Source organism: Centruroides sculpturatus, unplaced genomic scaffold, assembly GCF_000671375.1.
Source record: "Centruroides sculpturatus isolate CEXI.00-Female unplaced genomic scaffold, Cexi_2.0 scaffold19, whole genome shotgun sequence".
Classification (NCBI taxonomy): Eukaryota; Metazoa; Arthropoda; class Arachnida; order Scorpiones; family Buthidae; genus Centruroides; species Centruroides sculpturatus.
In genome coordinates this window covers 735,983-757,228 of record NW_019386694.1, presented here as the reverse complement: position 1 = coordinate 757,228, position 21,246 = coordinate 735,983, and the positions used below count along the sequence as shown (strand labels likewise).

At 31.5% G+C, this 21,246-nt stretch overlaps 1 protein-coding gene across 7 annotated transcripts; it reads left to right on the top strand.

The window, feature by feature from the left end:
• Window positions 1-9,625: 9,625 nt before the first annotated feature.
• On the top strand, window positions 9,626-21,014 carry LOC111615615 (gastrula zinc finger protein XlCGF67.1-like). 7 transcript variants are annotated; one of them, XR_002755112.1, is made up of 3 exons: window positions 9,626-9,698; window positions 9,776-9,865; window positions 20,525-20,625. XR_002755112.1 is itself a non-coding variant. In XM_023357026.1 (3 exons), the coding sequence occupies exons 1-3, from the start codon at window positions 19,276-19,278 to the stop codon at window positions 20,911-20,913; spliced, it is 489 nt and encodes a 162-aa protein (XP_023212794.1). In that variant the 5' UTR covers window positions 19,155-19,275; the 3' UTR covers window positions 20,914-21,014. The 7 variants fall into 7 exon arrangements, 1 of the variants encoding a protein (XP_023212794.1); XR_002755111.1 differs by lacking the exon at window positions 20,525-20,625 and adding an exon at window positions 16,081-16,157; XR_002755110.1 differs by lacking the exons at window positions 9,626-9,698; window positions 9,776-9,865 and adding exons at window positions 19,155-19,298; window positions 19,375-19,451 and having other exon boundaries at window positions 19,975-20,625.
• The last annotated feature ends 232 nt before the right edge of the window (window positions 21,015-21,246 follow it).

Genomic DNA, 21,246 nt, shown 5'->3' with positions numbered 1-21,246 from the left:
TATTTGTGGCGGACGGACGTAAAGTCGAATAAAATGACTTAAACTCGATTTTTATTTTTCCATATACTTTTTTGACAAACGACGTATAATCGGGAACGACGTAACTCGAAACGACGTAAGTCGAGGTATGCCTGTATATTGAAATATTTTATATATGTAGTAACATTGTGTAAAAAGTATCTCTCTTGTATACTGTGAATATCGGTGCTTAAAATCTCGTTTTTTTCTTTCTTATTAAATTAAAGCATAAAACAAAATCTATGAAGGAGATTATTGAACAAAAATAAAAATGATTTTAAAAACTTTTTAAGATTAAAATCTCTCATAATTTATAATATTAAACACAAATGCTCATAATTATGTTATAAATTACATAAGTTCATGAAATAATTTTAGGATAATAAAACACTAAACTGAATTTTGCTCTTTGCATTTTATAATTAAAAATTTAAATACAAAGGATATAATCTTAAAATTTCAATATATCTTTTATTGGCATTGATTTATAAATTTTAATTTCATTAGTTTGTTATATAATTTCTTTACTTCTTATTATCTATCATTTTCTTCTTGAAGAGCATTAAATGTATCTGCTTTGAATGAAATTCCTATCAAAATCTTTCTGATATAACATGATACACTTTCACACTGTCATTTGACCATTACCTAACATATTTGTTTATCTTATACATTTATGACTTTTTGCTGAATATTTAAAAATCAATCAAAATTACACCCAGTAGTAAGAAATTTATAAAATTTATGTAACCACTTATGTTCACTAAGAAATATTTATTTATACAAACAAATGTTTTCAACCTGATGACAACCTATGGAATTAGGTTAAAAACATTTACAGTATATTTGTGCAAATAAATATTTCTTGGCAAGCATAAAGTGACTATGTAAATTCATTAAACATTTAAAAATCATTTTAACTAATACAGGGATGGCATGACATTGGAGTCACTGATTTTGATCAAACTCGGTGAGGTTATAGTGCATCCCCAATGACTGATATGTGCCAAGCAGTAAGGTGCAATACAGTAGACCCCCTCCTATAATATGGTAGATACATTCCGTTTTATATGAATTCACATTTTACAAGCACTTAAATACATGAGCCAATCACAGCCTGGCACGTATGCAGTTTGCGGACTACGGCTGATTGAAAGGTTTTCTTCCATAAAATTAATCGATTCTAGACTAATTTGACTAAACATTTCCAAAACAATTTTTTGGGAATAATCCATATAAACTATGCTATAAACAAAAAATTGTAAGATTACTTACCGAGTGTGCACCATTTGACGACGCCATTGCTTAAGCTTGTTTTTGTCATGGAGCAGTGCACTGAACAACGCGTGCGTATTTTCTGATAAGTTATTTTTCTGCGAAAAATTTGCTGAACTTTGGAGACATCATTAATATAAATATATTTTTATGGCTGTTAAATAATAAATGGTTTTTAGTAGGTCCGCTGCTCATTTAAACTCAATGGTTTGTGCAATATCCGCTATTGGTCTAGATTTGACCAATCCTGTCGTGATATGAGTCGGCAATGACATTTTACCGTATTATACGAGTTTCTTTTAGCATATTTATATGAATATGATTGCAATTTTTTCGCCATTATATACGAATCTGTATTATATGAACGCATTTTATAGGAAGGTCTACTGTACTCAAAATTAAAGGAGAAAATCTAGGTTGAAAATTGCAAATCATTTAAAATGTTTAGAATCTTCATTATTTATAAGTAGCTGGTGGATCAGTGAGGGCATGCTTGTTTTATAATTGTGAGGTTGTTGTTTTGAATCTTAGTGGTATCAATGTAATTTTTTTTATACACAACTATAAATTTTTAATTTAGTCTTGGTATTTTTAAATTTATTATATTTGTTTAAAAATTATTTTTGAATATTCATGTACATATGGGATTCATACTAACATTTATTTATAAAATATGTAAAATCTGTAAAATAACTGTAAAATCTTGAAAATATTTTTTCAATGATATCAATTATATTTTTCTTTAAGAAATATTCATGAGTTAAACATTCATTAATAATTCTGAATTCAAATGCATAGCATCTCTAAGAACTATTCATAAAATACTGCTATAATAGAGAAATTATGTAGAAAACTATTATACAGTGTTCCAGGTACTTCAGACTTTCCAGTTCTTCATCAGAAGACCATTAAATAAATGGTATATTCAAAAAACAAACAGAATTTTATTAAATTTAAAACTGCTCTAAAATTCTACTAAATTCCAAATTTCCAAGCAGAATACTTATCTTGATGTTAGTACCATATTTCTATATAAACATCCCAAAGCCTGATGTATTAATACTAAACCAAATGATCGTTGTAATTAATTGGGCTATTATTACTATATATTAAATAATTAGAAACTTTGAAAATTTCAATAAGAGATGACACCTAATGTCTACCTCTAATACCAAATTACTTAATTTCTAATTATTAATAGTAGCAAAAAATAGCTGAATTAATTATGACAATTGTTTGGTTTAGTATTAGCACCATATTTTGTAGTTTTCCTTCAACAAGAAAATTATTTTATAAAAATTAAAAATCTAATCCTTTTCATGTAAAAAAAATTTCTGTTTCAAGACTTCTTTTATAATTCTTTATTCTTACAAAATCTAGTGGAGACTGATGGCCAGATGACTGAGTGATTAAGGTGTCAATCCACCACTCTGGAGACCTGGGAATTAATCTGTAACAGTCAAAAACCCAAGAATTTTTGGGGATAATCACCTGGCTGCTTGTCCAAACCCATGAAAGACTTGAAAAAAAGGTCCTCAATGCTTATAGGACCAGCAGAGTTTTAAAAAATTTCTAATAGAAATTACTTTATCAGTAATGTGGGGGTTTAGTAGTAGTAAAAGTCTTAGAATTAAAAGAGCACAAAAATATATCAGTACTGAAAAGTTATGAATTTTAAGGAAGAGTTTGAACTCCAAGACAGTTAATATTAAAAATGGAGATGTGTTGTTTTAGTAGCATGAAAATGGAGAATGGAAGAATTAAGAACTGCAGAAGTGTTGAAGTAGAAAGTTTTTGAATGAGTAGTTTCTTAATTTTTACTTTCTGCTTTGTAAAAGAAGGATTTTCTTGTTTTAAATGGAAACAGTCCAGAAGATGGCTTTACAATCAGAGTTAGTCTACTTGAGGATTTTTGGAATTCAGTAAATTTTATAATGATTCTAAATTTTCAATTTAATGAAGTTCTTATTTTGTTTTTTTTTGGATATACTGTTTAATGGTTATGTCTCCTGATGTTAAGCTAAAAAACTTAAAAGTGCTTGAACTGTTTATATAGCAGTATTCCAGTGGTGTGCCGTCATTGGAAGTGGTGGAAGCGCCGCTTCCCTTGTATTTTCTAAAAAATAAATACATATTGTGCGATTATTTCCATATTTTAACGTATTTTGGATTAATTAAAATTAATATTTTATTATAACTGATTTCGTATGTCCCATCTATAAGGGGATGTAGAAAAAAATGTGTATAATTCTTGTACAATGTTAAAAAATTAACTGTTACTTTGGTAGCATCATTTACAACTAAATTTAATGAATGAGAGAGATGCATGAGGTACAGAAAAAGCTCTAGAATTTATTTTCCTTAAATTTACGATTTATGTATCCGTTTGTCATAAAAATTTGTCTTTCCACTTTTTCCCGATACTATAAATATTCAACTACAAAGTAACCAGTTTTGACTTATTTCTACTTAAGAAGTAATTAAATAATTAAGAGATCAGGGAATTGGATACATAAATAAAACCCTGCTGAAAGAGCCGGAATTTTACTGAACCAATCACTAGCCGAGTACAGTGGGGACTGATTTCTTCGTATTATTAATGTAATAAAGACAGAAATTTTTCTAGTTCAACGAGAGTGACTGAAAAGTAAATTTTGGAAATTTCCGTGGACACCTGGTCCTAAAATGAATTAGTTAGAAAACAAACAACGGACAATCTATTAAGTTTAACATATTTAGATTTTTACAGCTATCGTAAGAAAGGTTTAAAATTTACAACGACTCTGTCGCATCCTTTGAAGTATACTAGTGATGCGACAAAAGAGGCATTTGACATTGGCCAGTATCGGCACCCTCGGGATTTAGCAGTCCGCGTGCCGTGCAATCTACTCTGATTCCATCCATTAGCCACTCGTAGGGAGTTATTTGACTAAGTGGATTGTTTTAAGATTTAAAAAGAAAATAATATTTTATGTTATTTTTATGTATGTTTCTTTTCAAAGCTATATTTAATTATAATTTTCTTTAAAAGTATATTCATACAACTGAAGAATATTTTGTACCAGGTATGGTATCGATACATCCACCTCACATTTCATTTCACCAAGTAAGTTTTTATTATTTTATTTTTAATTGCGTGGCTAGCAATTCGAAATGTAATTGTGATATGAAAAATACATTTAGAAGTCTACAGTTTTTACTGGCTTATCGAACAAATGAATACGAATGGATCCTAGACCATCACATGTAATTAACTGATTGCCCCTGGAAGTTGGCTTCTTACAGAAACACAGCTTCCCTATCGTCAAATGTCATGGCACACCACAGCAGTATTCTGTGTGCATTTATGCACACAGAATACTGCTGTATAAACAAGATAAATAATTTTGAAATAATGATTTCAATTCATTAATGAGTTAATGATGAATCCATTTACTTTGTTAAAATATTTCACATGTAAGTTTTATGTATTTTNGGAATAAGAATGGCTTTGACAATTTAGCTGACAAAAGACACGAAAAATCATCGATTCTTTCGTATTTGAAGCAATTTGGAAATCGAAGCAGAATAGAATTTAACATTAGTAAATAATATAAAATAAATATTGAAAATTATAACGAGATAGTTACGGCTAATAGATATATTTAAATTAATAGATTTTATATGTTTTTATCAAAGCAAGAATCAGCATTTAGAGGGCATAGGGATTCTATTGAATCTAATAACGGAGGTAATTATATTGAACTTGTTTATTTATTAATTACGTCAGATAAATAATCTATTAAAAATACATTTCAAGAATTAACTGATTGATCCTGGAAGTCGGCTTCTTACAGAAACACAGCTTCCCTATCATCAAATGTCATGGCACACCACTGTTTTACATCATTAGAAAGAAGACAAAATTCAGAAATTAAACATACTGTACAACTATAGTTTTTGATCTAATGTTGACAATTGAACAATTTTAGAATAAAACTCATTAGTTTTTTGTGTGTTCTAGAGAGTGGTGCATAACCTCACTCAAACCAGCATATTTCCTGGAATAAACTGGCATGCCGGATTTTACCATACAGAAATATCTGATTTCATGGTCTCCCCAATAGACATACATGTCGGCCAACCTGGGATACGTTAAACTATTTTATCGTACGTAAATCAGTTATCCGAAATATCAGTTATCCGGACAACCCCAGTCCNCCAACATATTCCCTGGAATAAACTGGCATGCCGGATTTTACCATACAGAAATATCTGATTTCATGGTCTCCCCAATAGACACACATGTCGGCCAACCTGCGAAAATACAGCACCTGTGTTTAAATCTAACTGCCAGAGATGTGAATTGTGCTTGATACAGTGTGTGTGAAAAGTTTGTGTGAGAAATTTTTAATTACATTAAAGTTATTTTTGCAGTATTGTCTATAAGACTTTTAAGCAGGGCTGTGGAGTCGGAGTCGGAGTCGTGGAGTTTTGGTGTTTTAGCCGGAGTCGGAGTCGTCAAAAAATCCTCCAACTCTGACTCCGTTTTACTTACTAACTTGTTATGTATATAAAACGGAAAAATATTGGAATCGTGTCAAATTTGACCCTCCAAGTTTTTTTTTTGCAAATCTACACGTTTTCAGACCTCCCGAACCCCTCAAAACAGTCAGTAAAGGGAAAAAATTCGAGCGCGTGTGTGTTGGCATCTAATTTGTTTAATTTCTTTATTTTGTGTTCTGAGATATTAAACAATATCTCAGAATGGGTAAAATTTAAGAAACGAAATGTGGCACTGTAGCTTGCGTATAAAGGGACATTAATAGTCTACTATTAAATTTTGGTTCTTAATGAAAGGTCACCAAGGTGAAGACATAAAACTGGTCATGTGTCATATCTCTTAATGAGTATTTTACTCGTTATTAGCGTTTAAAATTTTTAAAAAATAAAATAAAACTTGTCTCTACCTTCAAACTAAGCTTTTTAGCCATTTTATAATAGTACAGTAAAACCAGTTAAGATGTTCTCGCCTAAGATGTTAGAATGTATATGGGGACGTGATTTAGTTCAACCACTTTAACACTTAACACTTAATAACTAACTCCTGTGTTAAACCATCTGACTCCGATTCTGACCACTCTGACCACAGAAATTATTAGGCTTCAAACAGAATGAACAAAATCATGCCCCCCCCACCAGTAGCGTAGCAAAGGGGGGCAGAAAAATTACGTTTTAGGGTGCGGCAAAATTTCACAATAAATAATAATAATATCTTGTAAGAATTTGAACCATTTTATTTCATATTTTCGTCCACCTACGATTCGGACCGATTGAAATGAGCACGGAATAGTGTTTCCATCCGACTCGCCGTCTGGGGATATCGTGCGCGACCTGTTGACCTTTTTTTTTTCTTTATTTTTTTGCTTGTACGATTCATTCGTAATCACATACACCTCCAAAATCCAATAGAGCTAGGTCACTTGCGTTACTCCTATCCAAGTCTCCCTAGTCGCTAACTGTAACTGATTTAGAATCGGCATGCACTGCACGTTATTCTTCGCATTGAAAAATGACATTGCGCATGCGTCAGGAACTTCTGTTCGAACAAACCTCACCTGCCGTCCGGGTCAGCAATTTTAAAAAGGTGGCAACACTAGCACGGAATTTTTCATTACTTATTCTGTGATGAAACTGAATTTTAGTCTTTTAAATTGAGATACCTAAATAAGGGGGCGGCGAAATTTTCCTCTGCCCGGGCGGCTGACACCCACGCTATGCACTGCCCCCACACAGTCTAACATCCACACATATAGAAAAAACTTCGAATCTTTTGCATATCTCGAAATTTTACGGTGTCCTGAGTCCAAAAATGTAAAAATTTGTGAGGGGTCATTTTTTGACCAAGCGCTACACTTTTCCTCTGTTATATATAACAGCCGAAAAAGTAAAAATTATCGAATACATATTTATATATTACTTAGAGAAGTCTTTTAGCTTTGGAATAAAAAGTTTCTATGCTCTATCTTTATTAGAACTCTATTTATTGAATATTTTATTCTGAGGTCATGTGATGACATCAGAATTTCGGGGTCTCTTTTGATAACAAATCCGCCCCTGGTCGGAGTTGGAGTTGGATGGTAAGGAAAAGTCGGAGTTGGAGTCAGTAGATTTTTACGCGACTCCACAGCCCTGCTTTTAAGTTGTATGTCTCACATTTCCACACTGCACTATATTGCATCACTGCTTGATCACAGTTGTTCTAGAATGCCTACACACATTCTCCCAGACACAGTTCAATGAGAATGCATGTCTGTACTGGACAAGTGGTGATGATGATGGCAATTGAACAGAGTTCTGACATGTCTTCATGCCTCTGGGAGACATTTTCAGTATCTGCTGTAGGCGAAACTGCAATAGCGTGGATAAAACTTTACTTTTATTAAAACTTTCTTAAGCCTTTTCCATTTCACAGTAACTTTTCAGACACTGTATTTGAAATTTTAAGAAAAAACTTAATGTTTTTAATAAAGTTTCCAATTTTCCTGAAATTTTTTTATGGAAAGGATGGAAAATAAGCATAAAGATGAAAAAAAATGTAAAAAAAAAAATGTTTTGTTTTCTTTTTCTTATTTCGACAAAAACAAGCATGTCATTAAATAAGCACTTTGTTGTCATCCATATTTGATTTATTCTCTTTTTATCTATCAGATAGTGTGAGTATGTATTGTAGTATATATCATGTACTAAAGTCAACACAGCAAAAGAGGACATTTGTCAACCTGAGCTGGAAGAGTCTATGTTAAATGTCAATTTGTCAACTCCCACATCTCCTTCCAGAGACGTGAGAGTTGACAAATGAATCACAGTAATAAAATTTGTAAAAAAAGTAAAACATTAATATTATTTATGATATTATTACAAATTCTGTTACTGTGATTCATGTACCTCCTTCCATGTTCATGTATTACTCCTTCCATCCTTTTCATCTGACATAGACCTTCAGGCTGACTTATGTCTACTCTTTCACTGCAGTAGTACTGTAGTACTCTTTCACTGACTCTAGTACTGTACAGTGGATTGTTGATCTATAGTTTTAGGCGAGACTTGGGTGAAATGACTTATGCGGGAAAATGATTGACAGGAAATTTATGACTTTGATGTTTTTGTTGTTTATCTCATATGAAACGTGCATTTTCCAGTGATAGGCTTATATGATGGTTTTCTGTAAAGCTAAATGATATGGAACATGCACACAGATGTTCATTTATTCTACATTTTAAAAAAGTGTTAAGAATACTGAAATTTCTTCTATTTTCTTTTGGTAAGAATACTTAATGTATTGACTCTTTTTTTGCACTTGAAGATGATATGGTACAAGTGTCGAAAATGTTAGTGAAATTATAAATTTTTGTCTCTTTAAGATGTGTTGCTTCTCTATGCATTCGAGTCTGTAGAATGCACATGTAATATTGCTAGATTCTATATTGGTGAAACAGAGAAAATTGAACACCAGATTGTCGGAGATAATTAGCAGCTGTAAGATTAAAATATAATAATTCTCCTATCTTATAATAAATGTGAAAAAACATTAATTAATCATGTAAAAATTGTTTATAAGGAAAAGAATGTAAAAAGAAAAGTTAAAGAATATTTTGCCAAACTTATGCAAATAATACGGGTGAGTTGACAGTTGCATACTGGGAGACTTTTGTTGGATATATAGATGAAAATTCATAATGGAAACCTATGATGGGATATTGTCGGATTTTAATCTGTATGCCGAAAATCCTACTGAGGAGGCCTAATATTTTTGATGAAATGCATTTAGGAGATTTAACAATGAAATAGTGTTTTTCTCTTCAAAGTGGTTTTGCTTTTACCTTTTTTAACATTAAGTTTTATTTCATTTTTGATGTAATGTTTTATAATTTTGAACTTATCTACCCTCTGTAAGTCAGAAAGGAAAAAAAAATTAGATTTATTGTGTTTCTCTACAATACAATTAAATAAAAATTGTATAAATAATCTGACTCCATTGTTTTTAAATAATTTTTTGACTATAATATCTATTTGTTAGGATTATCTTCCTTTATTGAACTTATGACAAAAACATTATATGCATGGGTCTTTATTTGGGACTGGAGGAAACAACCAATAGATGTAAGAAAATGATTGATACAGAAGAATAGATCGAGAATCCAAATTAAACTTCAAATTCCGTATTATATTTTTTTTCGCGAAAAATACTTAAATAAAAATTATTATATTTTTAACATAGCAACAAATAATTAACTTATTATATAAATTAATATTTGCTTAAATAAATAGTGATTTGTAATTGTTTAATATTTCAGCTGTATGACGATTTCAGTTCAATTGTAAAAATGTATCCTGCAAACATTTCAGTTGAAATGAAGTTTAAGGTAGGAATATATAAAACTTGATGAACATTTTATGGTAAGAGGGATTATTGAGTCTAATAATTAATATATTTAAATAGATAATTGGATTTATGAAAAGATTTAAAGGCGAACCCATTGACATATCCTTCACAGAGTGCTTCTATGTAAAGAGAAATTTTCCGATCAGAGTAAGTATGAAGTATCTAAATTATCATCTAACACATTAAAAATTCTATATACAGTAGAGTCCTGAAAACTCGGCACTCGATAACCTGGCAGTCTGGATAACTCAGCCGCACACTGGCAGGATGAAAAAACCCCTAGTTCATTTTCATTATAGACAGATTTATGTTTCATAAAGTATTTTTCTGAGGTCTGTCTTATCTGGTAAATTTCTGTACACTGTGTATTCATTAATTTTCATTTTCATATAGTAATGGACCTATGCCTTCATAAAGTATGTACTTTTCCTTTGTTTACGGGTATTTGGGCAGTTTATTCTTTGTTTTATTTTTAAGCAAATAATACATACAAGTACAGTACAGTATTTTCTGAGGACTCCACACTCATACTTATTTTTTTAACCCCATTTTCAATAACTCGGCATTTTCACAAACTCGGCCACCCTTCGGTCCACATCAGGCCGAGTTTTCGGGACTTTACTGTATTAGATTAACATAATTATATTTTACAAGACAAATTATGTATTGTAAATTTAATTATGTTTTCTTTCAATCGCTCCAGGTTCTGAGTGCGCTCTATTCAATTTTCTCATCAATGATTGAATTAAGTGGAGTGATGGAGAAGAAAAAAAATTGTTCTCAGAATCCTCTGGTGTTTAATAATAGAACTAACCTTTATGTATAAATGAGGATGTTTGTTTGTTTGGATGTTTGTTCGCTATACACGCCTAGGCCGTTCAACCANCCCATTGGAATATCCTTCGCAGAGTGCTTCTATGTAAAGAGAAATTTTCCGATCAGAGTAAGTATGAAGTATCTAAATTATCATCTAACACATTAAAAATTCTATATATTAGATTAACGTAATTATATTTTACAAGACAAATTATGTATTGTAAATTTAATTATGTTTTCTTTCAATCGCTCCAGGTTCTGAGTGCACTCTATTAAATTTTCTCATCAATGATTGAATTAAGTGGAATGATGGAGAAGAAAAAAAATTGTTCTCAGAATCCTCTGGTGTTTAATAATAGAACTAACCTTTATGTATAAATGAGGATGTTTGTTTGTTTGGATGTTTGTTCACTATACATGCCTAGGCCGTTCAACCAATTGCTATGAAAGTCAGTAGTTACGTTTAAATACAGTAGACCCCCCTATAACGCGAAGATACGTTCCTCGTTATACGAATTTCACGTCGTAGGAATCCTTGGGCTGTGATTGGNTTATAGGGGGGTCTACTGTACTTCTAGTTTAGACCATGTCATATATACCACTCCAAACTTTCGATTGTATTTCTGTAAATCAATTAATTTTTAATTATAATTGATTTTCTGAGTTACACGTATTGCCATCTATTGGCAAAAAAGTTAAGAAAATAATTAACTAAACATAATTCTTACAAAAAAAGGATATAATTTTTAAAAAATATATATTTTATATATCAATTTACTGTGACAATGACATAGCGCGAAATACATGCACCTATACGCCATTACTGTGACAATACAATACAATACAATACTTTTATTCGGTGTGTACTAAGTACAATGCCAGCACGGTGAGCACAACTGGACTTAAGATACAGTATATTACATTACTGCAACAGGTAGCACATAGAACTTGCCTGCATGGAGTGTGGTAGTGTTTTCTTCCTGTACATTATACTTTTCCTGTTAGCAATAGAGTCGTGCCAGTCATATATCTAACTCCGTTTGGAAAAAAATTTTGAATCAAACTAACGGTACTTCCGTTCTAAACCGGAAGTTCGTATATAGTTAATCTGAGCCTCCTGCCCTAAGCTTTCCCCATCTGGTTTCGACTTTCAACACCTTTATCGTGATTAATTTAATTTAAGGAAGAACGGATAGACAAGGGCAGAAAGTGAGAATCTATGGGACTATATATTTTTCAAATTACAGTCCAATAACATTCCATAAATGCAATATTTATGAGAACACACTTGCCGCATAGTTTATACAATCTGTTGCCAAAATTTTAAAAAATTTATTATCACATAAAAGCAATTACTCTCGCAATTTTACAAGATTTGTTTTTCATTCAAACAAGTTTTATTTGAAGTCTTTCGAACATTAAAATTAGCAAGTTTGATCACATGCAGGGCCATCACAACCTGTCCAATACAAATCACTTTTAAAATATTAATAGTAGACCAGAGTGAATTAGTAGTCTATCTATCTACCTTCTCAGCAAAACGTTTGAATAAAGAAAATAACTCGGCAAATACAAATCAGGTGTGTGTGGTTTATTATTACGAATTAGTAGTCGTTGACCGTTTTCTTATCATGAAGGAGGTCAACTACTACTTTTGGTCGAATTATTTCAATATATTATATTTTCAATTACTGTCTACCTGATCAATGAAAATGTGACCATTTTGTACCTTCCGAGTATGACGATAAACGTGACAATGGTAGGCTGAAATAACCAAATTCTTTATATGGTTTTTGTTTTAATGTTTGTTATATTATAGTANTTATATGTACAGTACCTAATTTATATATAATACTGTACAGACGATAGTTAAACTCAACTTACCCACCTAAACTCTCCGTAGCATGGCGCTAGACGGTGGAAAATAGTTCGGCTGCTCGTTGGCGATGATGTTTTACCACATTTTACATGTCCCTTTTAGCATTTTTGTATGAATACTGACCCAATTTTTTCGCCGCGTCATAGTAATCTACGTTATAGGGGGGTCTACTGTACTTTTAGTTTAGACCATGTCATATATACCACTCCAAACTTTCGATTGTATTTCTGTAAATCAATTAATTTTTAATTATAATTGATTTTCTGAGTTACACGTATTGCCNCATTTCGTACCTTCCGAGTATGACGATAAACGTGACAATGGTAGGCTGAAATAACCAAATTCTTTATATGGTTTTTGTTTTAATGTTTGTTATATTATAGTACTGTATTTGATTTATATAACCACAAAGGTTCTCTTACATAAGGGTTTAACGCACCGAGTGACCAATCTAACACATTTTAAAAATTCTTTATTCCTCTACTGTACACAATGTAAAGAATTTTTAAAATATGTTATTTTGGTTACATGGTCCTTGGGTAAGATAACTTTTGAATACCGTGAGTTCAGTCGTGGAATCGTGCCTCCCCATAACAGGCTGGCCACGTGGAGTTTTCCGGGTTTCCTCCATGTCTGTAACGCCTGAATAGGGGCCAGTTCTCATTAAAAAGACTTCCCGGAAGGTACCCTCTAAGCAGATCACCCAAGTGCTGCGTTATCAAAACTTATTTTAAAAAAATTAATCTATGGTTTTACACAAATCACTTTTNTATTTTTCAATATATTTATTTTGTTTGTACAAAATAAAAAAATAATTTTTAACGATACAATAGTCTTCGTTAGACTTAACCTCGACGAAAATTCAACGCGAAGCGACACGCAACGGAGAAAAATTTCAACATGGGATAAATTATATTTTTCGTACATAATCGATTATCCGAAAAATAAGTTATCCGAACCACCCCAGTCCCCAATTGATTCGGATAATCGACGCTCTACTGTAAATATATCATCTAACACAGGAGTGGACAACAGTTTTTGCCCCCGGGCCGAATTAAAAAGAGAACTTTTTTCATAAGCCGAACCAGAGGTGGTGCGAGATCTCATTGTGGTGTCACCTCCATAGAGACTAAATTGTACATAGAAATTACAGATACATTTTTCACATTATCATGCTTAATCAACGTTCTATGCTGTACTTGAGATTTGTAATGGAGGGTTAACTCTGACGGGACAGCGAATTGTTGACTTTTTGTTTTTAAGGCGTTAGAATTTTCACCGCCGATCTATTCTGGCTTGAGTAGCTAATATTGAAAGATTAATCGCGTGCCACATAAATCCATTACACGGGCCACATACGGTCCGCGGGCCGTATGTTGGCCATGCCTGATCTAACAGGAAGACACTTTATACAAGAGTACAACTGAATATATAAGTTCATTTTTTTTAAAAACGTACTATTAGATTTCCTACATACTTGAAGTCTTACACTTATATGAAAGAAATGCAGTTTCCTATATCTGCCCAAATAAATACAATTGCAATTTTTCATATTTTTTATCGTTTATTTTATTTTCCCAACTACTAATATAAATAAACATATAAATGAGTTTAAAAAGATATTTATGCTTGACGGTTATCTGAATAAAATAATTAGTAATTGGGAAAAGAAAATAAACGCTAAAATATATGAAAGATTAAAAAAGGTTCCTGATATAAAGTATATTAGTTTTCCTTACATTAAAGGTTTATATGAAGAAATTGATAAAGAAATGCGAAAAATTAATGTTTAATTAGCACCTAAACATGAAAAATTGCAATCTAGATTAAAAGCGAAACAATTGGGGGAATAAAAACTAAACAGGCAAAGGAATAAACACGAAATATAGTTTTTAAAATTCCATGCACTTGCAGTGATACTAATGTTTATACAGGTGAAACAAAGAGTAAATTAAATATTAGGTTAATTAATTAAAGGAACATATTGCTGACTTGAAATACCACAGATTGAATTTTGTTTTTCACGAACACTGTTTATTGAACGATTGTAATATAGATAAGACTAATACTGAAATTTTACATAAGGAAAAAACACTTATACTAGAAAATTTAAGGAAAGTCTTGAAATTTTGAAAGACAAAAATTGTATAAATAAAAATTTAAGTGTAAAGTTAAATGAAAACTGATTAAATATCTTACAAAAATATTTTTTTTTGTTCCATCTTGGTTATTTGAAATGGTTGTTGTAATCAGCTACTGTATGTTGTAAAGTAATGCAAATTTGTGTTGTGTTAAACCGCATTGCGGTAGTTGAAATAGTAGCCAAATAAAGCGGAGAAAAATGTTATTTCTGCAGGATATGTAAACATAATTTGTAAGTTAGAAGGAGATTAAAGTCTACTTGTTCGTGCTCCTTTAACTTGTGTCAATGCGAAAGCAACATTCATGGTTGGAGGTGTATATTGTAATTTGGAACTTGCTTCTCAGGTAATGTACAATATCATTAATATATTTGTGGATATAGATGGTGTACTTATGTATTAATTACTTGTCTCTAAACTAGATGTATGTAAATTTTATATCGTTGGTGAAACTTCCTTTCATTTTATTGAAAAGTGTGCCGTAGTGTATTTTAAATCTCATCGATAAAAGTAGTGTAACAGTAACACTTAAAATAAGTTTCATTGATATAAAGATTATAATGTGAAATTTAATTTAAAAAAATGTAAAAATATTCATTTGGGCAGATATATAAAAGAAATGCCGTTTTCTGTAAGTGTAAGCCTTCAAGCCTGTAGGAAATCTAATAGTATGTTTTCTCCTTGCCAATAACGACTAAATAGGAGGCCAGTTCCCCATAAAAGTCCTCCCGGAAGGCATTCTTTCCCGGCTCGTCGGTCGCATAGCGATCAATCGGAGAAAAAGCGTAAATAGAGTTATACTCTCCATATAAACATAGAAGACGAAGAAAAAGAGACAAACAGAGATATTTTGTTTTATTAATTTATTTTGGAGTAGGCAATTGTTCTGGGAAGAAACGGAAGAAAAGTTCTCGGCAATTCAAAGGTAAATCTTTATAATCGGTCCGTCGGGCGCTGTTTTAATCATTGTTTAAAAGACAATGGAACAAGTTGGTTGTTGTGTAATGGTGAGAATTCTTCGATACGCCTACAGAAATATTTCCAAAAATTTATAAAAATCCATAACTGGTTTAAATGCGGAGTGTTTTCTTAACTGAATTCTTACATCTCCAGAACGGAGTTAGATGAAAGACAACAGCAGATATGGAATCCTCAGAGGCAGCGGGATGTCCCAATTACCTGTACATGAAATTCCGCTGCAAACCGGAAGTCAGGCTGTTTCGATTCAAAAGTATTGTTAAAAGAAAAGAATGATGTATGGGGGCAAGACACTACTAATTGCAGGTGAATAGCATATATTTTAAATGAAGTAAATTATCAATATGATTAAAAACTGCAGCCCGGCATTGTGACCGTGTCAAATTAAATCACATTATTACTAATTTTAAATATAGTTTAAAAGTATTCATCCCTTTTCAGTAATAATTGAATGAAAAATTATGTTTCGAATTTCAATTGTACATGTATTTTCATTTTTAATTATTGAATAGATTTTAACTTGTTTTCTGATAAGTCAAATTTTTTAGGAAAAAAATCGAAAGAATCGTGTCTATTTCTTTTTCTGCCGTCGTCTTCGGTTCTGTCCGAACTGAAAAGAGGAGAATGCGAAAAATTAATGTTTAATTAGCACCTAAACATGAAAAATTGCAATCTAGATTAAAAGCGAAACAATTGGGGGAATAAAAACTAAATAGGCAAAGGAATAAACACGAAATATAGTTTTTAAAATTCCATGCACTTGCAGTGATACTAATGTTTATACAGGTGAAACAAAGAGTAAATTAAATATTAGGTTAATTAATTAAAGGAACATATTGCTGACTTGAAATACCACAGATTGAATTTTGTTTTTCACGGACACTGTTTATTGAACGATTGTAATATAGATAAGACTAATACTGAAATTTTACATAAGGAAAAAACACTTATACTAGAAAATTTAAGGAAAGTTTTGAAATTTTGATTGACAAAAATTGTATAAATAAAAGTTTGAGTGTAAAGTTAAATGAAAACTAATTAAATATCTTATAAAAGTTTTTTTGGCTCTATCTTGGTTATTTGAAATGGCTGTTGTAATCGGCTACTGTATGTTGTAAATTTATGCAAATTTGTGTTGTGTCGAACCGCATTGCGGCAGTTGAAATAGTAGCGAAATAAAATATCATATGTAAAGCGGAGAAAAATGTTATTTCTGTAGGGTATGTAAACATAATTTATGAAGTAGAACTAGATTAAAGTCTACCTGTTCGTGCTGCTTTAAGTCATGTCTATGCGTAAGCAACATTCACGGTTGAGGTGTATATTGTAATTTGGAACTTGCTTCTCAGGTAATGTACCTTTAATATATTTGTGGATATAGATGGTGTACTTATGTATTAATTACTTGTCTCTAAACTAGATGTATGTAAATTTTATATCGTTGGTGAAACTTCCTTTGATTTTATTGAAGAGAAAAGTGTGCCGTAGTATGTTCTAAATCTCATCGATAAAAGTAGTGTAACAGTAACACTTAAAGTAAGTTTTATAGATATAAAGATTATAATGTGAAATTTAATTAAAAAAAGTGTAAAAATATTTATTTGGGCAGATACAGAAAACGGCATTTCTTTTATATAAGAGTAAGCTTTCAAGCCTGTAGGAAATCTAATAGTATGTTTTCTCCTTGCCAATAACGACTAAATAGGAGGCCAGTTCCCCATAAAAGCCCTCCCGGAAGGCATTCTTTCCCGGCTCGTCGGTCGCATAGCGATCAATCGGAGAAAGAGCGTAAATAGAGTTATACTCTCCATATAAACGAAGAAAAAGAGACAAAGAGAGATATTTTGTTTTATTAATTTATTTTGGAGTAGGCAATTGTTCCGAGGAGAAACGGAAGAAAAGTTCTCGGCAATTCAAATGTAAATCTTTATAATCGGTCCGTCGGGCGCTGTTTTAATCATTGTTTAAAATACAATGGAACAAGTTGGTTGTTGTGTAATGGTGTGAATTCTTCGATACGCCTACAGAAATATTTCTAAAAATTTATAAAAATCCATAACGGGTTTAAATGCGGAGTGTTTTATTAACTGAATTCTTACATCTCCAGAATGGAGTTAGATGAAAGACGAGAGCAGATATGGAATCCTCAGAGGCAGCAGGATGTCTCAATTACCTGTACATGAAATTCCGCTGCAAACCGGAAGTCAGGCTATTTCGATTCAAAAGTATTGTTAAAAGAATGATGTACGGGGGCAAGACACTACTAATTGCAGGTGAATAGCATATATTTTAAATGAAGTAAATTATCAATATGATTAAAAACTGCAGCTCGGCATTGTGACCGTGTCATAATAAATCACCCCTCATTATTACTAATTTTAAATATAGTTTAAAAGTATTCATCCCTTTTCAATAATACAGTAGAACCTCGATTATCCGGACTAATTGGGGATGAAAGTANAAACGCTTAGTGAACGTATAAGTCACCAGGTCGAGAAAGTTAACCAGCGGCACTATATATAGCATTAAAAAATATTCCTTTATAGTAAATTTTTAATAAAATATTATTTCTGGTAAATTCTCTTGGAGTAAAATGTGATTGGAAATTTGACGCTTTATTTTACGATAAAAAATATCGGCAAAAATGAAGTTTCTTACATCTTGAATTACAGACGGCGCCGCTGGATTTATTCAAATATGAAAAATGTTCCGTTACAACGTAATCGTAAAATGACGTTTGAGTTATAACGAGAGATATTTTGTGTTATTAATTTATTTTGGATTAGGCAATTGTTTCGAGGATTAATGGAAGAAAAGTTCTCGGCTATTCAAAGGTAAAACTTTATGATCGGTCCGTCGGGCGCTGTTTTAATTATTGTTTAAAAGACAATGGAACAAGTTGGTTGTTGCGCAATTGTGATAATTCTTCGATACGCCTACAGAAATATTTCCAAAAATTTATAAAAATCCATAACGGGTTTAAATGCGGAGTGTTTTCTTAACTGAATTCTTACATCTCCAGAACGGAGTTAGATGAAAGACGACAGCATATATGGAATCCTCAGAGGCAGCGGATGCTCCGATTACCTGTACATGAAATTCCGCTGCAAACCGGAAGTCAGGCTATTTCGATTCAAAAGTATTGTTAAAAGAATGATGTGCGGGGGCAAGACACTACTAATTGCAGGTGAAGAGCATATATTTTAAATGAAGTAAATTATCAATATGATTAAAAACTGCAGCCCGGCATTGTGACTGTGTCATAGTAAATCACTCCTCATTATTACTAATTTTAAATATAGTTTAAAAGTATTCATCCCTTTTCAATAATACAGTAGAACCTCGATTATCCGGACTAATTGGGGATGAAGGTAGTCCGGATAAGGAAAAATCCGGATAATCGAAATAGATACTTTAATTTGTCTTTTAATGATAATACAACACGTTTTCTTTTCGATGACATATTGGTAATATTAAAAGTAAATACTGTATTTAAATCGTGATCAAATTTTCAAGAAACAAACGTTCGTATTGAATTTGGACTACTACTGACCAACGCTAACAGACTACCTATTGTTTAAAAGGCCCTCTGGTGGCGCAAGAAGACGGATTTTATAAAATAAAAAGCNTCGAGGATAATTTTATTTTACACACTGTTGATACCTCACAATTCTTCGCGTATGTGAAGACAGAGTGATAATTCTGTTGTACTTTCTTATGAATGACACAGTGAACGGAAGCTTATGGAATTCTCATGCAGAAACGGGTCAGTTCTTTTTATCATTCCTTTGATAGTCGTCACTTTATTTTCACATTCAAGAAATTAAATTAATTATTTATAGTGCTGATCTGAAGAAAATCTCGTTGACGATTACGTTAGAAAGAAAGATTTCCAAAGTAACTGAAGATGATTTCTCAGGTAACTTTCTTGTTATATCGAATGGTCCTAGAGATTGGTTTGTGGAGTGTGCTTACAATTATTGAAAGTGCTTTACGTTTGCTTGTTGAATGAAGTTTTTTGACTTAATGTAGACAAACGTAAGTAAATCTTTCATTTTTTCACGCATTGTTAAAACCATAATTTTTAAGAAATGGTTGTTTTTTTTTAAATTTTAAATTCTTCAATCAAAGCTGTAAAATATGAAAATAAAAGGAAAGGATCTTCGTAAAATACAGTATTATCTGATCTACTTCTTTCTAAACATAGCTGATAAATCTATTTTAAATATCGTATTACTAATTAATTAATGCATTTCACACATATACTTATTCCTGTTCAAGAAAATTAACTTAACTTAAAAACGTTTATTTTTCAGATCTCGAACCCAGCTTTAATTTTGTGGCGTGTCCAAGAAAGAATTTCTAAAATTATTTAATTTGATTTATAAAATAACGTATGACGTCATTCTCGTATCTGATTTCATTCAAAACTTTATTTTTAGATTCACTACCAATTAATAAACAGAAGAGTAACAAACGAAGAATTGTTTCCAGGAAAAAGGATGAGTCGAGGAATGCGTTTAACTTCTGTTTACAGAAGACTAAATTGAAGACAGTGATAAGAAATTATATTAGAATATGAAGAAAGGAAGAATATATGTCAAGCAAATGAAGAGAAAAAGAAAATGAAATGAAGATATCTTAAATAATTTTCAAATACATTATTTGTTAAAATACACTTTATATAAATTGTTTGAGATAAATGTATAAATTACATTTATTTGTGATAGTATGTTTATACTGCTTGAAAATATTCGCAAATACTGGTGTAAGCATTTTATGTATGGACCACATCACACAATAAATCAGTTAGTTGTAAGGTTTAAACTTTAGTGTAAAGAAACTTGTTAAAGGAAAAATTATTTTTTCTATCTGCACACACAAGTTTAACAATCCCTTAAAAATAGCGCGCCTGAATTTAGATATTTACATATTTGATTAGCAATAAATTGAAGGGAGTTTTGGTTTTAATGCTCTAATCGTATTTTACAGGTTTAAAAAAGAATAAGAAGTCAAGAAAAAGGAAGTCAAGAAAGAGGAAGTATCGATGTGGCAGTTGCGAGAAAGAATATATTTCGAAAAATGGGTTAAAATATCATCGAAGGATTCACACTGGAGAAGGGCTCTTGTCTTGCCAATACTGTAATCGTCAGTTTATCCATTCCAGCATTCTACGGGAACACGTCAAGATTCACACCGGAGAGAAACCCTTTGTCTGTGGTTATTGCAAACGAAGTTTTTCCCGCAGAGAACATCTGATAGGACATCTTCGTCTTCACACCGGAGAGAAACCATTCTCGTGTAATCATTGCTCACGAAAATTTCGCTTTAAATGTAATTTAAAGTATCATATTATTAAACATCATAATAGTAATGAATAATGTCTTTTTATGGAAAAAATCGTGAAGAACAAGAATCTATTTTAGTACATTTCTTCGAAAAATATGTAAAAGATGGTTTTTAGAATAAATATAATTTCATTGATTAAAAAGTAACAGGCATTTTAGTTGTTTAAGTACATGTCATTTATTTAGGGCAGGGGTCGCCATAGTGGTCGATATCGGCTAAGGGGTGACATTTTTTTTTTTTTTTGCTTATACAGAGACCACGACGTTCTTTTTTTTTTCTTGTTTTTACTCATACACATATACTTGTAATAAAACTTTACGGTAGAGGTCAATGTGAGGCTTTGGAAAGTGGTTGGGGTTCGATGG

Coding starts and splice junctions, on each gene's coding strand:
- LOC111615615 (XM_023357026.1), top strand. CDS start 19,276: ATGGAATTCTCATGCAGAAACGG. Junction 19,299..19,374: donor GAATTCTCATGCAGAAACGG/GTCAGTTCTTTT, acceptor AATTATTTATAG/TGCTGATCTGAAGAAAATCT. Junction 19,452..20,524: donor AACTGAAGATGATTTCTCAG/GTAACTTTCTTG, acceptor CGTATTTTACAG/GTTTAAAAAAGAATAAGAAG.